This window comes from Hyperolius riggenbachi, chromosome 1, assembly GCF_040937935.1.
Source record: "Hyperolius riggenbachi isolate aHypRig1 chromosome 1, aHypRig1.pri, whole genome shotgun sequence".
Taxonomy (NCBI): Eukaryota; Metazoa; Chordata; class Amphibia; order Anura; family Hyperoliidae; genus Hyperolius; species Hyperolius riggenbachi.
The window spans coordinates 91,196,556-91,213,424 of record NC_090646.1 but is presented as its reverse complement, the minus strand read 5'-3'; the positions used below and the strand labels follow the sequence as shown (position 1 = coordinate 91,213,424).

The window sequence follows — 16,869 nt, the reverse complement described above, 5'->3', positions numbered from 1 at the left end:
GTGGTTACGGTATACTATTAGCATCACACAGTTTCTGCACACCCATGATGCAAAGTCTCGTTTGTCCACATCATGGCGTAAACACTGCTTTCTTATGCCTCGGTGTTACATCATTACGTTAGCTCCGCCCATACAATGTCATGGCCACGCCCATCCCCCCCTGCACCCACCCTCCCTGTCCCAGGTTGGACCTACAAAAATCTGGTCACTCTATTTAATCACTTCCAACTCTCCCACATTCTAGTTACACTCTTGGTGTATAGCAGTGGTTCCCAACTGTGAGAAAACGCGGAAGCACCGCCGCATGCACTTCTGGCAAGGCGGCGGATTCCGCATCCAGCGTGACTACTGATGTATGTGCTCACTCGGCGTGGTGTCTGCCTGAACGCGGAGGAACCGCCGCATGCGTTGGCGGCATGGCGGCGGATTCCGCGTGCAGCACAGCGGGCATTCCACAGCAGGATTCTGGTGTGGCTGGGAGCTGTAGTCCACATAGTTTTAGGTGGACGCACGCGCGCAGTGAGAGGAAGAGCTTTATACCAGTCAGTGGGGGATCAGCTGACCAGGCTGGTCAGCTGACGCCAGAAACGGTTTCCATTGGTCCAGCACTTGGGGGAGGCGCTGGAGAGCGCTGAACTATATATACTGGTGGCTGGGCATTTGCTGGTTGTCTGCCGTTGCGATCACTACGTGGTAGCATTCAGACCTTGTCTGTATCTGTGTTATTAGACCAGTTTCCAAAGGTGTTGATGGCCAAGGATCTCACACCTTAGTCTAGGAAATCTGTTATTATCTGTATTATATTCTAGATCAGTTTCCTAGGTGTTGACGGCCAAGGAACTCACACCTTAGCTTAGACATTGTTGATTATTTGTTGTGACCCTCTGCTTCCCTGACCATTCTTCTGATCTTTGATTTTGTACCTTGTCTCTCTGATTCTCTGTTGCCAAACTCGGCTAGTCTCTGGATTCTGCATCTGCCTCCTGTCTCTGTACTTGATCTGTCCGTGTGTTTACGACCTGGCTTGTCCGACCTCGAGAACTATCTCTCCTGATAGGAGATAGTTCACAGATCTGTCAGTGATATCTCTCCATTAGTGTCACTCACGTTCTGTCCTTCCCACTCGCTGTCTGACTCCTCCCCCGGGAGAGTTCAGTCTACGGAAGGAACCAGTTGCCAAGCAGTATTCCTATCTGCTCTTGCACCTGCCTTCTGGGTGTGCTCCTCAAAGTATTACTGTTGCACCAAAACACTCTTATCACTCAGGTGTCCAGAGATTAGAGATATATCTGATTATCAGTGATACTGCAGATCATCAATAATCTGGTATATATCTGCATTCTCTGTGATACTGCAGATCACCGGTAATCAGATTCTCTCTGTGTTACACCGATCGTTACACCAACCTTTTAGAAGTTGACACATCACACTGAATGCTCAGATCTCCGTGACACATCACATATGTATAGGTAGTATAGCTGCCCCAGTATAGGTAGTATAGTTCCCCAGTATAGGTAGTATAGCTGCCCCAGTATAGGTAGTATAGTTCCACAGTATAGGTAGTATAGCTGCCCCAGTATAGGTAATATAGTTGCCCCAGTATAAGTAGTATAGATGCCCCAGTTTAGGTAGTATAATTGTCCCAGTATAGGTAATAAAGTTGCCCAAGTATGGGTAGTGTAGCTGCCCCAGTATGGGTAGTATAGATGCCCCAGTATAGGTAGCATAACTGCCCCAGTATAGGTAGTATAGCTGCCCCAGTATAGGTAGTATAGTTCCCCAGTATAGGTAGTATAGCTGCCCCAGTATAGGTAATATAGTTGCCCCAGTATAAGTAGTATAGATGCCCCAGTTTAGGTAGTATAATTGTCCCAGTATAGGTAGTATAGTTTCCCCAGTATAAGTAGTATAGCTGCCCCAGTATAGGTAATATAGTTGCCCCAGTATGGGTAGTATAGTTCCCCAGTATAAGTAGTATAGCTGCCCCAGTATAGGTAATATGGTTGCCCCAGTATGGGTAGTATAGATCCCCCAGTATAGGTAGTATAGTTCCCCAGTATAAGTAGTATTGCTGCCCCAGTATAGGTAGTATAGCTGCCCCAGTATAGGTAGTATATCTGCCCCAGTATAGGTAATATAGTTGCCCTAGTATGGGTAGTATAGTTGCCCCAGTAATGTTAGTATAGCTGCCCCAGTAATGGTTGTATAGCTGCCCCATAATGGGTAGTATAGTTCCCCAGTATATGTAGCATAGCTGCCCCAGTATAGGTAGTATAGCTGCCCCAGTATGGGTAGTATAGTTGCCCCAGTAATGTTAGTATAGCTGCCCCAGTAATGGTTGTATAGCTGTCCCAGTATGGGTAGTATAGCTGCCCCAGTATAGGCAGTATAGCTGCTCCAGTATGGGTAGTTTAGATGCCCCAGTAATGGTAGTATAGCTGCCCCAGTATGGGTAGTATAGCTGCCCCAGTATAGTTAAGGCAGGTAGGTGGCAAGCCTGCTTCTCCCTCCGTTCCCGCGGCCGTCAATCGTTTTTCCTTCTGAGCTGGCGGCCGCTTCCTCTATGTGGGTATTTGGTGGCCCTCTCTCTTCTGTCACAGGCTCTTCCCTTCCTGCGTATCCCCGCCTACTCTCTGTCTGTAGTTAGATAGCTACAAGAAAATGGCCGCATTTGTGGACTTCGGCAGCCATTTTCTTGTAGCGCTGCTCTAATTACAGATGGAGCAGAGGCTAGGAAATGCAGGGAGAGACAGAGTGGAGCGGCGAGCGGCGACACATGAATGTGTCGCGGCACACGGGTTGGGAACCAGTGGTCTATAATATTGATAAATGTTACATACCACTCACACTCTGTTATGGCATTATTCAAGGGTTAAAGGGCCTCTTGTTCACAGAGACTATTGGTGTAGGTAATCCAGAGTCACCTTGAATCTCCTGGGATATAATGAGGCCTGTCAGTCTTCACACACATATATGCAATTAGTTATGCGCCAGTGGGAGAGGCAATATTCTCCAGCGGATTTATAAGATACCTCTCCCTTTACAGGCCCACTTTGGCCTCTTCATATGCCCCCTGCGTGCTGTTCCAGAGCGTGTTTCCAGACAATCTGCCAACTTTACTATTACCCTACAATGACATCACAGGCTCCCTTCTTCATTCTACAATTAGATCCTTATTAATGTCATTACCTTTAGCTTTTAGATGGGCTTTCAAATGGAAAATTTTTTACTTCACTGAGTAAAGTATTAGTGCTATTCAGAGCCATTAACTCACCTGAGGATTAACTGAAATTCATGGAATAACACACGTGACAGCTCTCGAGTCAATTAAATAAATATTAAAAATTTAATTAGCATTAGCAATAACAAATGGTAGTTAGCACATGGTAAAAATCCACTGCTATAGAGTAATGGCCGCTAACCACTCAATAGCACTGTTTAAAGCACAATTAACTTGAGGCAAAGCTACCAAAGGGAAGCACGGAGATATGTTCATGCAGGATGCATATACCATAGTGTGTTATCCGTTCCTCTCCTTGTTCCCTCCAATTCCTGTTATTACTCCTTGAAACATTTTCAGACAGGAAGAGGCAGGTTTGCTGCAATGTTCCCGCTTCTCACCCTCCCATTCCCTCCACACCTCCCTTTCACTCAAGTTTGAAAGAGTGATTACAGGACCTAGGGGGAGCAAGGAGAAGAATGAACAATGCAAAGAGGTCTATTGATACATCCTTATTCCTATACATAGCCACACTAATCCAACATGCATACAGACTTTTTCAGACTGGTTGGTCATCATCATCAGTGTATGGATCAATATGGCTCTAGGAGTTAAGACTTGAAACACCACTGGAGGCACAAGGAGGCATGTAGGAGGTACAGGGGACAGAGATAGCACAGTGTTCTGACTCAAGAATGGATATAGGTTAAGAATGAACCTACAGTCCCTTTCCCGTTTGTTAACCAGGGACTACCTGTACTTATCTTGAACAGTATTGGGGTGAGATGATGCTAAGCATGCTCCCAGATTGCCACTAGGAGTGGATGGCAACAAACCTTTAGGCATGCAGAACCAAAGCCATGCTTTCTTCACACATTTCTGTTTTCACTTTGTCTGGGTTTGCCCATCACGATTTCACAATTCACAGCTCAGTCCTGCATGACTTTTTTAGACAGCAGATGTAATGCCATTCATCTCCTAGAATCTGCAGCGAACACTGCCAAGCACCTCCAGAGTGGTACAGCGTATCCTCATTATACAGATATACTGCCACTCTGGCATAGTTTAACCACTTGAGGACCACAGTGGTAAACACCCCTAAAGACCAGGCTCATTTTCACTAAAACGGCCACTGCAGCTTTCAGGCCAATCTGCAGGGCTGCACAACACAGCACATGAGTGATTCTACCCCCCCCCCCCCTTTTCACCCCACCAACAGAGATCTCTGTTGGTGGGGTCTGATCGCCCCCCAGTTGTTCATTTAATTTTTTATAAATATTTATTTGTGTGTTTTTGTGCTTTTTTTTACTCTTTGTCCCCCTCTCGTCTGCTCTCTTGTCCCCCAGTGTGACAGCCCCGTGTCACACAGCTGTCCCCAGTACAGCGCTGCTGCTGATCGCAGCGCTGTACTTAGTGAAAAGACAGCGGTTTCGCCGTCTAACAGTCACCCGAGCGGCAATCGCTGCTCGGAGACTGAAGGCGGGGCGGAGCTCTGCCCCACGAGTAGGAGAAGCGCGCGCAGCCTGCACGCGATCTCCTGAAAATCCCAGCCCCAGGACTTGACGCCAATCAGCGTTAGGCGGTCCTGGGGCTGCCGCCGCGGCCACACCCATTGACGTGAGGCAGTCCCACAGTGGTTAAACCGAGCCTAAAAGTAATAAGCCAGATTCTCAGTGGTGGTAAATTCTCTTGAAAAAAATGAACAGATTAGACAAGTTTAGACACAGAAAATGTATATCACGCTTTTCTCCTGGCGGACTCAAAACACTAGAGCTGCAGTCACCAGGACCCGCTCTATAGCCAGTAGAAGTGTTAGGGGGTCTTGCCTAAGGTATCCTCACTGCATAGGTGCTGGCTTGCTGAATAGGAAGAGCTGAGATTCAAACCCTTGTTGCCTGTGTCAGAGGCAGAGCCCTTAACCAGTACACTATCCAACCACTGTACTGTACAGATCATCATGGCCTCTTCTAGATTTCTATCCTTACATGCACCCTAAAGGTAAAACCTTCAACTTTTTGTGTCATCTGCAAAGTTTCCATGTTGAGGGTGATGACGCTGGCGGTGAGGGACCACATTAAACCTCACTGCACTACATATTTGGGAAGCTTGTTACATAAACACCACAGTTTGTTTTCAAGTGGTCTTTTCATGTGGTCATCCACAAGTAAACCTAAGTTACCACACTGAGGCGAGACGGAGAAGAGGCTACAGGACAAGTCTGGGACACGGAGACTAGTCTGGAATCCTGAGCACACCATAAAGCTGAGGAAACTAAAATCTGTGTCAACCCGCTTTATAATTATGGACTTCTGTAAATAAGAACATCGTTGGCGGAACAAATGATGTCTGAAGCCTCATTCAAAGTCAGTTAAATCCCACATTATTTTTATCGCAGTTTTGTGTACTTTGGGAATCAAGGGGGGGTTAGCCAAGGATCTGACTTTGTACGGGTTTAATGCTCAGAAGGTCGGAAGCCAGAAGTTAGAACTCGAAGACTGTAATTAACTTAAGCCTGAGTGTGTTTGGGAGATTTCATCGAGGAATGTTACAGCTAACATACCCAATTTTTTCTGCCAGTATAGGTCACCAACAGCCCAGCAGTCCGAGGTACAAATTTAACTTCATTGCTGATGTGGTAGAAAAGATCGCCCCAGCCGTCGTCCACATTGAACTTTTCTTGAGGTAACATTCAGTGTTCATTTTCTAGTATATTGTGAAAGTGTTATTAAATTCTGTTCTGTTGAATGAATTACTAATACCATCACACCTTCATTGTTTTATTGCTATGCTATAGCCCTAAAAGTAAACCAGTGAATTAAATCCAAATCCAAAAAAAAGCTTTATTGGCAGGACCAAATACATTTAGCATTGCCAAAGCAAAACATTAGCACTAGCATGGGAGGGGGTGGTTGTGGGATTATAGGGAAGGATGTAGGTGGTTGGGGTATACTGTCCATAAGGGTGTGGAGGATATAAGGGACTGTATAGGGGGCTGGGGTATGTAGTCCATAGGGGTAAGGAGAGTATAGGGGCAATATAAGGGGTATAAAGTCCATGGGGTACCATATTCCTCTCAGTTGGTGGCAGATAGTGACATATCTGGCAGCTATTTGCATTGTTATTTCCTCTTCCCCCAGTAGGATGAAGAGTTTCCTCTCCTCATCTGTAGATGTGAAATCCAGGATGTGGGTAGAGAGGCAGTCGGCAGTCCTCACAGGAGGGTATTCCCTACAGTGTAGCAGGAAGTGGGCCTCATCTTCCAGGGTCCCTTGGTCGCACTGCCTACGCAATCTCTCATCTTGGGGCTTCCATGTCTGTCTGTGCTGTCTCTATCTGCAGGCTGTGGGTGCTCAGACGGTTAAGAGTCTGTCTGTCTTTTGGGGTGGTGTAGCCCCTCCAGCCATATTCCTTATCTTGCAATGGGATAGCGGTCCTACCAGTGTCCTACTGTTCTGAAAATAAAATTCTGTCTCCTGATTGGTTGGACATTTTACCATATAATTGATATGTTGATAGGATACATTTCTGCTGTATGCAACCACAAGAGGTTGAGTCTGTGTTATTTTGAATGAAGAGCTTGTCTCAGAACTTCTAATAGGGACCTCTAGTGAATGGTCGGGGCAAGGCCTGAGTTCTGTGAACAAGGTTAATGGCTGCTGCAGGTGCCTCTTATTAGAATTCTGAAGCTCCTTCAAAAGTCATTGAAAGTACAGATATTGCCGTTTTGGAAATTAGTTCAGACGCTTATAACGTGTATTCCAGAGATACAATGGAGGCCAGTGGCCCTTTTGCTTTATCTTTCTCCGCAAGGCCGGATTTAAACTTTTTCAACCCCTAGTCCAACTTTCTTGAAGCTCCCCTTCCATATGCAGCAGCACCCTTCTGATTCTATGTGCAGCCCTCCCTTCCATGTCTAACATTCATGGACAGCAACCCCCCTTCAGTTCTATACAGGTCTCTTCAGCAGCTCCCTATATGCATGTGTTGCTCCTTATTTGCAACCTCTGTAGCAGCAATCCCTCTTCCACGCCCAGCCACCCCTTGTCTAGATGCTGCCCAAGGCCCGGGCCTTGGTGGCCTTTCCAGAAATCCGGCACTGTTCATCCCCCCTCCCGCAAAAGAAGGTATAAGTCATCCCTCACTTGTTTTCTTCTGAATGCTGCCAAAGGATGCATTCCTTTTAAATCTCCAGACCCACCCTCCATTAAAAATGTGGTTTGAAAGAATTAAAGGGGTTGCTGAAATGGAGGAGCTTATCCACTTGGATGCGAATACTATGAAAAAATACACTCTAACTTCGGCCTTGTGGGTAGACTTCACTGATGGTGATAAGTACCACCATTATATGGAGTGTAGGAATGTGATTTGAGTTTCTTTTTTCCTCTTGTGGCTGGATGGTGTAATGGTTAAGGGCTCTGCCTCTGACACAGGCGACCAGGGTTCAAATTTCAGCTCTGCCTGTTCAGTAAGCCAGCACCTATTCAGTAGGAGACCTTAGACAAGTCTCCCCAACACTGCTACTGCCTATAGAGCGCACCCTAGTGGCTGCAGCTCTGGCGCTTTGAGTCCGCCAGGAGAAAAGCGCTATATAAGTGTTATTTGTCTTGTCTTCTCTCTTTTATTGATAAATGCTATATTAGTGTCCGGGTAAAATGATACAAGTGACTTTCAGTATAATAGCGTCATGTGGTGGTTGGGAGGTTGATATATGTGTGGAACAACCTAGATAGAGTTCGACCATTTGAATGTCTTTTTGAAATGTACCTTTTTTTTTTTTTTGAGATGGCTAGATTGCTCCTATCTGGCTTAGTTTATAGTTATGTTCCTTCTACCTTGTTTTCTTTTGCCTTTTCTTGAATCCCCTGTGGGGCTGTTGGAAGGTATAATGTCATAATGTTTCTATACACATACAGTGGTGTGAAAAACTATTTGCCCCCTTCCTGATTTCTTATTCTTTTGCATTTTTGTCCCACTTAAATGTTTCTGCTCATCAAAAACCATTAACTATTAGTCAAAGATAACATAATTGAACACAAAATGCAGTTTTAAATGATGGTTTTTATTATTTAGTGAGAAAAAAACCTCCAAATCTACATGGCCCTGTGTGAAAAAGTGATTGCCCCCCTTGTTAAAAAATAACTTAACTGTGGTTTATCACACCTGAGTTCAATTTCTGTAGTCACCCCCAGGCCTGATTACTGCCACACCTGTTTCAATCAAGAAATCACTTAAATAGGAGCTATCTGACACAGAGAAGTAGACCAAAAGCACCTCAAAGGCTAGACATCATGCCAAGATCCAAAGAAATTCAGGAACAAATGGGAACAAAAGTACTGTAATTGAGATCTATCAGTCTGGTAAAGGTTATAAAGCCATTTCTAAAGCATTGGGACTCCAGCGAACCACAGTGAGAGCCATTTTCCACAAATGGCAAAAACAAGGAACAGTGATGAACCTTCCCAGGAGTGGCCGGCCGACCAAAATTACCCCAAGAGTGCAGAGAAAACTCATCCGAGAGGCCACAAAAGACCCCAGGACAACATCTAAAGAACTGCAGGCCTCACTTGCCTCAATTAAGGTCTGTGTTCACGACTCCACCATAAGAAAGAGACTGGGCAAAAATGGCCTGCATGGCAGATATCCAAGGCGCAAACCACTTTTAAGCAAAAAGAACATTAAGGCTCGTCTCAATTTTGCTTAAAAAATCTCAATGATTGCCAAGACTTTTGGGAAAATACCTTGTGGGCCGACGAGAAAAAAGTTGAACTTTTTGAAAGGTGCGTGTCCCGTTACATCTGGCGTAGAAGTAACACAGCATTTCAGCAAAAGAACATCATACCAACAGTAAAATATGGTGGTGGTAGTGTGATGGTCTGGTATTGTTTTGCTGCTTCAGGACCTGGAAGGCTTGCTGTGATAGATGGAACCATGAATTCTACTGTCTACCAAAAAATCCTGAAGGAGAATGTCCGTCCATCTGTTCGTCAACTCAAACTGAAGCGATCTTGGGTGCTGCAGCAGGACAATGACCCAAAACACACCAGCAAATCCACCTCTGAATGGCTGAAGAAAAACAAAATGAAGACTTTGGAGTGGCCTAGTCAAAGTCCTGACCTGAATCCTATTGAGATGTTGTGGCATGACCTTAAAAAGGCAGTTCATGCTAGAAAACCCTCAAATAAAGCTGAATTACAACAATTCTGCAAAGATGAGTGGGCCAAAATTCCTCCAGAGCGCTGTAAAAGACTCGTTGCAAGTTATCGCAAACACTTGATTGCAGTTATTGCTGCTGAGGGTGGCCCAACCAGTTATTAGGTTCAGGGGGCAATTTCTTTTTCACACAGGGCCATGTAGGTTTTGAGTTTTTTTTCTCACTTAATAATAAAAACCATCATTTAAAACTGCATTTTGTGTTCAATTATGTTATCTTTGACTAATAGTTAACGGTTTTTGATGAGCAGAAACATTTAAGCGTGACAAACATGCAAAAGAATAAGAAATCAGGAGGGGGGCAAATAGTTTTTTACACCACTGTAACTGAAATATTTGTGCTGATGGCATACATGGAAAAAGGGCGCCAGGAAATTTGGGCACAGGGTGAAGCTGAATTCGTCTTTACTGAGCGCTGCTATACCAGTAAAAAATTACAGCCTATGGCAGCACTAAAATGTCCTCCGCCACGCAGTGTCCTTTTTTACCTGACTTGTTACTGTTTATTGGAAATCCAATAAACTTAATTTCACTTCTCAAGTATTACTGTGTGTGTCTCCTATATAATATATTTCACTGACATTTTTTATCATAACAACCAACGATTTATACAGGAAAATCATGACGATTAACAAGGTTGCCCAAACTTTCGCATCCCACTGTATAATAATGTTTAAATGGAAGTAAAGATGGCATCCTCCATATCCCTTACAGTTCTGGTGTCCTTTAAAACGTTTCCGGGAAAAATATTTCCAAACCTGCAATGGTTCTTGGAAATCGCGTACAGACGGCTAGCATATTATCCTGTGATTTGACAAAATATTCGGAATGAGCGCTAAAATGTCCTCAGCCACGCGGTGTCCTTTTTTCCTGACTCTGTACTGATGTACTTTTCTATTTGTGCTTGAATAACCCCAAGCTGCTTGGGTATTCTGCTGCTTTCAATAAAAAAATTGTTGAAAGCATAAATACCAGCTGGTTACTGCAGTTGAGAAATGCTCTTAATTGAGTGCTCATGAACATTTATGGGACCACGAGGTGACTCAGAGCCAGGGCAGAGTAGTAGGAAGTTGGCATCACCATCCAGAAAGTTCATGAGGTTATTTTTGTATTTAATAAACCTGTACTTACATTACTGTGTCCAAGCTGTATTGCCTTCTTTCAGATAAGGCCTGGAAGTGCAGCACAGTGGAATCTGGAAGGCCGCACATGATAGTGCAGCCTGCCAGGAAGGAAGGGGTTAAGAGGAGCTTAGTGTAGAGTAGGAGGAGCGGGGAAGATAGTTTGAGGAAGGCTGGGGGGTGGAGTCAAACAGTCAGGCATTGGGTGACGAGCTGTGAGGACCTTGCCTGTCTGCAGGATGGCTGATCTGGAGGCCCTTGTGGAAAGAGTCAGAGCGGAGGCAGTGTCCAGGGGTCCGGAGTGGGTACAGCGGCAGATGGTGGCGATGGCGGCGGGTCCCAGCGACCAGCCACAGGAGCCGGAGATGGCGGCGGGTCCCAGCGAGCAGCCGCAGGAGCCCGCGAGAAGAGCGTCCAGGCCGCCTGAGCGGCTCAGCCCGGAGCCGACCTCCTGGTCTCAAAGAAGGAGTGGCAGCCCTGTTCACCACCCTCCGGCGCCCCCTGCCAAGAGGCAAACAGCGGCAGGTGGGTCGGCCGGGAGGACGGACAGCGGAAGGAGCACCTCATCTGGAGGAGGCAGGCGGGGAAAAGCGGCAAAAAAAAGACGAGGGCGGCAACAGAGCCAGCAGCACGGGCACCACCTCCTCGCAGAGCGGGGAGAGGGGGGCTCGGGGGACCTCCACAAGCAGACAGTCCACCAGGAGAGGTGATGCGTCAGCCAGTGTGGAGGGAGAGTGGCAGAACGGCAGCGGCCAGCAGCGGAGCAGCCAGGCAAGACACGAGGCCCACCAGCATGGTGGGGCCACCAGGGGGCCGAGTGACGCAGCACCACAGCTTGATGGAGGGGGACCGAGCACAGCAGGATCCGGACCAGCGGTCGGGCAGGTGCGAGTACCTGCGCCACCAGGTGAGGCCTCTATATCGGCTAATGGTACCAATATGTTATGTGGGCCAGGTTTAGGGGTTCAAGCGGGAACAGCACAGATTGGGGGAGGCTGGGGGGGTAATGCTCAGGCAGTCATTCTCCCAGCTTTGAAGTCTTTTATGGCGGGCATGAGGAATTTGTTGGGGGGCCCCCCATCAGCTCTGGGTTCACCGGTAGGGGTGTGGGCGGGTCAAGTGCAGGCACCGGTCGCCCCCTGGGTGGTTCCACAGAGAGAATTGCCGTTATCAGGTAGTGTGGTAGTGGGGCGACAGGTAGCTCCAGCAGGTCTGGCACCGGCGGGTTCAGTGGTGCATCAGGCTCTCTCCCCGTTGGTTACGGTAACAGGACGAAGGGAGTGTGCTGGCAATTCAATGACGGCACGTGCAGATTCGGGTCCTCGTGCCGTTTCAAGCACGAGTGCTCGGGATGCGGGGGTTCGCATCCGGCATCTAGATGTTACAAACAGAAGAAGGGACGGGCTGCAGAGGCTGGGAATAAGAGGGAGGACTCCGGTGAGAGTGCAAAAGATGGAGCCATTTCTCTTTAAGTATCCGCTTGTCGACGATGCGTTGTTTTTGAGGCGGGGTTTTTCGGAAGGTTTCATCATACCCAGGCAATGTGCTGCGCTGGGTGAGGTTAGGCATAGGAATCTTAGATCGGCATTGGAATTTCCCGAGGTAGTGTCATCCAAATTGGCTAAGGAATCTGCGGCCAGACGTGTAGCAGGACCGTTTGAGAATTGCCCACTGGAAGGATTGATTGTCTCGCCGCTGGGGGTGGTCCCTGAAAAAGAACCGGGTGCTTTTCACCTCATACATCATTTGTCGTTCCCAAAAGGGGCGTCAGTTAATGATGGATTATCAGGGGAGGACATGTCTGTAGTATATACGTCATTTGACGTGGCAATCAGATGGGTTAGGAGATTGGGCCAGGGTTCGCTTTTAGCCAAGACGGACATCGAGTCGGCTTTTAGGTTGCTACCGGTTCAACCTTCCAGTTTTAGACTATTGGGGATTGTGTGGGAGGGAAAATACTTTGTCGACCTTTGCCTCCCTATGGGTTGCACCATCTCGTGTTCATTTTTCGAAAAGTTCAGTTGTTTCATTGAATGGGTTGTAAGAGAAGTTGCAGGTGTTCGTTCAGTGATACATTATTTGGACGACTTCCTTTTTATGGGGTCTGCGGGTTCATCCGATTGCACTTCTGCCCTGGCCGCAATGTATCAGATCTGTGAGTCCTTCGGAATTCCCTTAGCATTGGCAAAGACTAAGAAGTTTTTGGGGGTTCACATCCACACGATTGCTATGGAATGTAGCCTTCCAATGGATAAGGTCAGTGATCTCCAGGCTACTATCCAGTCTGTAGTGGAAAAGCGCAAGATTACTTTGCGAGACCTTCAATCCCTTCTCGGAAGATTGAACTTCGCTTGCAGGATTATGCCCATGGGGCGCATTTTCTGCAGGCGGTTGTCAAACGCTACGGCTGGCGTTGCTTCGCCTCATCACCGTATTCGCATGACGGGGGACATGAAGGATGATTTGAAGGTATGGCTAACTTTTTTGCAGGATTTCAACGGCAGGTCATTATGGATGGAGGAAGAGGTGAGTAATTTTGACATAGAGTTATTCACGGACGCGTCAGGTTCTCACGGTTTTGGCATTTTTATGGCGGGCGAATGGTGTGCTTCCCCATGGCATTCTTCATGGTTGGAAGCCGGGTTTACGACAAACCTGGTGTTGCTAGAGCTGTTCCCGATATTGGTGGCTCTGGAGTTGTGGGGGCAGCGGTTGGCTAACAAACGCATTCGGTTCAACTGTGATAACTTGGGTGTAGTGCTAGCGGTGAACAGGTTTTCGGCATCCTCGCCTCCAGTGGTTCGGGTTATGAGACAATTGGTTCTGTTGTGTCTACAATTAAATATTTGAATCTTTGCGGTGCATTTGCCAGGGGTTGACAACATCATTGCTGATGCCCTCTCTCGATTCCAGTGGGACAGGTTCCGGGCAGCGGCACCTACGGCGGAAGAGAGTGGGGTCCCCTGTCCAGAGTTGATGTGGAGGATTCCGTTCATGTGATATCGGAGCTGATTAGGAGGTCCCTATCCGAGTCATCATGGGCAGCATACGCGCCGGTCTGGGAGGCGTGGGACGCTTTAATAGCACACATCGGGGACTGCTCGACGGATGAGGATCGGTCGTGCTTGCTCCTATACTTTATAGGAAAGAATTTTGCGGAGGGCACATCGGCGACGGCCATGTCAAAAAAGTTGGCGGCATTGGCCTTCTTGTTTAAGTTTAGGGGTCAGAGGGATGTGACTAAGGATTTTAGGGTAGGGCAGGCAATGAGAGGATTCAGGGCAGGATCGGTGAGGAGGGATTCCAGACGCCCGGTCACATTTGAGGTCTTGAGTAAGGTGGTTTCGGCTCTGCAGGATGTGTGCTCTTGCCAAAACGAGGTGGTGCTTTTTAGCACTGCTTTTGTTTTAGCTTTCTTTGGGGCATTTCAAGTGGGGGAGTTGGTGAGCAGGTCAAAATCCATTGTGGGAGGCATCCTCGCCGGAGACGTTACGGTACAGGACGGAGCAGTGTCCATCATGCTACGTAGGTCTAAAACGGATCGGGCCGGAAAAGGAAAGATCATCACTCTTTTTCAGATAGGGGGCGTGTTATGCCCCAGGGAAAATATCTTGCGGTTTCTGCAAATCAGGCCGCAATCTGCTCAGGTCTTTTTGGCTCACGGAGACGGGTCGCCATTGACCCTTTTTCAGTTTTCGTCAATATTTCGGAAGTGCCTGGCTACTTCGGGCTATGCCTCCCACTCTTTCAGAATAGGGGCGGCGACTGAGGCATCACGCTGGGGTCTCAGTGAGGAGGTAGTTAAGAGGATAGGCAGATGGGACTCGGTTAGATACAGGTCTTACGTTAGGTTGCATTTGATATAATATTGTAGTAGTTTTGGGGATGAGTGTTAGTTGTTCTTTTGTTTATCATTTGTTTTGCAGGGGAACCAGCCTTGGTGTGGATCTTTGGACACTCCTACGTCGCTAGGGGTGCGAGAAGAGCTGCGGTTCGCCCCGAGGGGAGGCAACTTGGATTCCCGAGACAGGAGGTCCTCATTCGGTTGCTGGGTTTTCCAGGCATGTTGTGGGCACGAGTGTGGCCGGAAATTAGTAGACACACTGGGTGGGACAGGGCCCCGGATGTGCTGGTTCTGCATGTTGGGGGCAATGATATAGCTTCCAAGTCTACGAGGGCCATAATTAGAGATATAAAATTTGATGTGCTAAGGCTCAGACGGGAGTTCCCAGCTACAGTGTTAGTTTGGTCAGATGTGTTGGCCAGGTCCTCGTGGAGATTGGCGAGGTCGGTTAGCAAAATTAACAAGGCCAGGGTTAAATTAAACAAAGAAGTGGCCAAATTTGTTACTATTAATGGGGGTATAGCCGTCAGGCATGTGGAGCTGGAGAGCGATCTTCATTTGCTTCTTAGCAGAGATGGGGTTCACTTAAACGATATTGGGACGGATCTGTGGGCATTAGCGATAGAGGACGGTATCCAGAGAGCGTTGAGGGTGTGGGCCTCTCTGCCGTGAGGGGTCAAGTCGGTTCGTGGTGGAGGGGTAAGGGCTCCGAAGGTTGGTTGGTTTCTGGGGGATTTACCTTAGGTGCGAATCACCAGGTTAAGATCTCAGCAAGTGAGAATAATTCGGTGGCGCAAGCAGCTGTCCCTGAGCCGGTGACCGCGGCGGGGGCCAGTTCCAGGCTGCTTGCCAGTTAATGTTACATGCAATATGCTTGGTAACCTCGGACTCCCTTACCTCAGCTCTCTGGAAGTTATTTGTTTGAACATTGTATTTTGGTAAATAAACGGGCTGCTTTGGCCTATTAAATCCATGCTGGTGGTCGTTGTGTTATTTGGGGTATTGGGTAATTGTAGCCGGGAGGGCTAGGCTATACTACTATCAAGATAAGGCCTGGAAGTGCAGCACAGTGGAATCTGGAAGGCCGCACATGATAGTGCAGCCTGCCAGGAAGGAAGGGGTTAAGAGGAGCTTAGTGTAGAGTAGGAGGAGCGGGGAAGATAGTTTGAGGAAGGCTGGGGGGTTGAGTTAATCAGTCAGGCGTTGGGTGACGAGCACCCTCCCTCCCTCCCCTTTTTGTTTGTTCTTGTGTTTCTTTTATTACAGGTTGTTGCGTATTGTTACTTCGCAAAGGATCGTTGATCTTCGTCATGGCAGCAGGAGGGGTAAAGGCTCCGAAGGTTGGTTGGTTTCTGGGGGATTTGCCTTAGGTGCGAATCACCAGGTTAGGATCTCAGCAAGTGAGAATAATTCGGTGGCTCAAGCAGCTGTCCCTGAGCCGGTGACCGCGGCGGGGGCCGGTTCCAGGCTGCTTGCCAGCTAACGTTATATGCAATATGTTTGGTAACCTCGGACTCCCTTACCTCAGCTCTCTGGAAGTTATTTGTTTGAACATTGTATTTTGGTAAATAAACGGGCTCCTTTGGCCTATTAAATCCATGCTGGTGGTCGTTGTGTTATTTGGGGTATTGGGTAATTGTAGCCGGGAGGGCTAGGCTATACTACTATCAAGCGTCTTCCTGGCACCTCAAAACTGAGGATGCTCAGTGAGGGTACATTCAGATGCGCTTTGCGTTATAACATACATTATAATCGTAAAGCAAAGTGCTGGGATGATTAACATAACTAATGTAACTTAATGACAGTATGTTTGTTTAGGCTGAAGTTCCCCTTTAAGAGGAAATAAATACGGCAGCCTTCATATCCCTCTCAGTTCAGGTGTCCTTTAAAACATTTCCAGGGAAAGTATTTCCAAACCTCCGATGGTCCTTGGAAATCGCATACAGCCGGCCAGTGTATTATCCCGTGATTTGACAAAATATTCAGAATGAGTCGAGCTCAGCACCACGGCTGCACGCAATATATTACGTCTGTCCGCAGGACCAGGAATTTCTTGAAAAGCGTTCACACCGGTGGATCATGTTCATACTTGGCAGCGGTGGACGCAGTTTGTGCCACGGCGGTACACTAAAATGATTATCTGGCATTAATATCGGGAGCCAGATACAAGGTCGGGTTTTTGGTCATTAGAAAGGTGAAGCCACAGAATAGCTGCGTTGAGTGTATGGGGGAAGTGAGAATGCAGTAAGTCATACTTATCCTGGAGAAGGTGGTTGTGCCAAGGTAAATTATGGCCTCTCGCCGCTATAAAAATTCCTTGGGCCTTGCCATTTACCGGGACGTGCTCCATCAGTCATACTTCACAACCTAGGAATGCCGTGACCTGAAATGACTCAACACTTGATCAAGGAGTAACGCGCCTGAGATCACACTGTGCTCCATTCATAATGGCCATGAATACAGATGCCTTGTTT

The 16,869-nt window shown here is 47.4% G+C and overlaps 2 protein-coding genes across 9 annotated transcripts in view; one reads left to right on the top strand and one right to left on the bottom strand.

Moving 5' to 3' along the window:
- The window catches only part of LOC137563743 (peroxisomal acyl-coenzyme A oxidase 3-like), a 372,185-nt gene that overhangs the window by 131,158 nt on the left and 224,158 nt on the right, over window positions 1–16,869 (bottom strand). The window lies entirely within an intron of this gene.
- LOC137563764 (serine protease HTRA3-like) overlaps window positions 1–16,869 on the top strand; it is a 116,784-nt gene that overhangs the window by 55,737 nt on the left and 44,178 nt on the right. For 4 of the 7 annotated variants that reach the window (XR_011030433.1, XM_068276676.1, XM_068276723.1 and 1 more), the window contains exon 2: window positions 5,803–5,902. Coding sequence is in view for 5 of the 7 variants with exons in the window: in XM_068276676.1 (XP_068132777.1) it covers window positions 5,803–5,902 (100 nt within the window). In the remaining 2 variants the exon portion in view is untranslated. Of the gene's footprint in view, window positions 1–5,797; window positions 5,903–16,869 lie in introns of all 7 variants that reach the window. The other 3 variants (XM_068276688.1, XM_068276705.1, XM_068276696.1) reach the window with 1 other exon arrangement.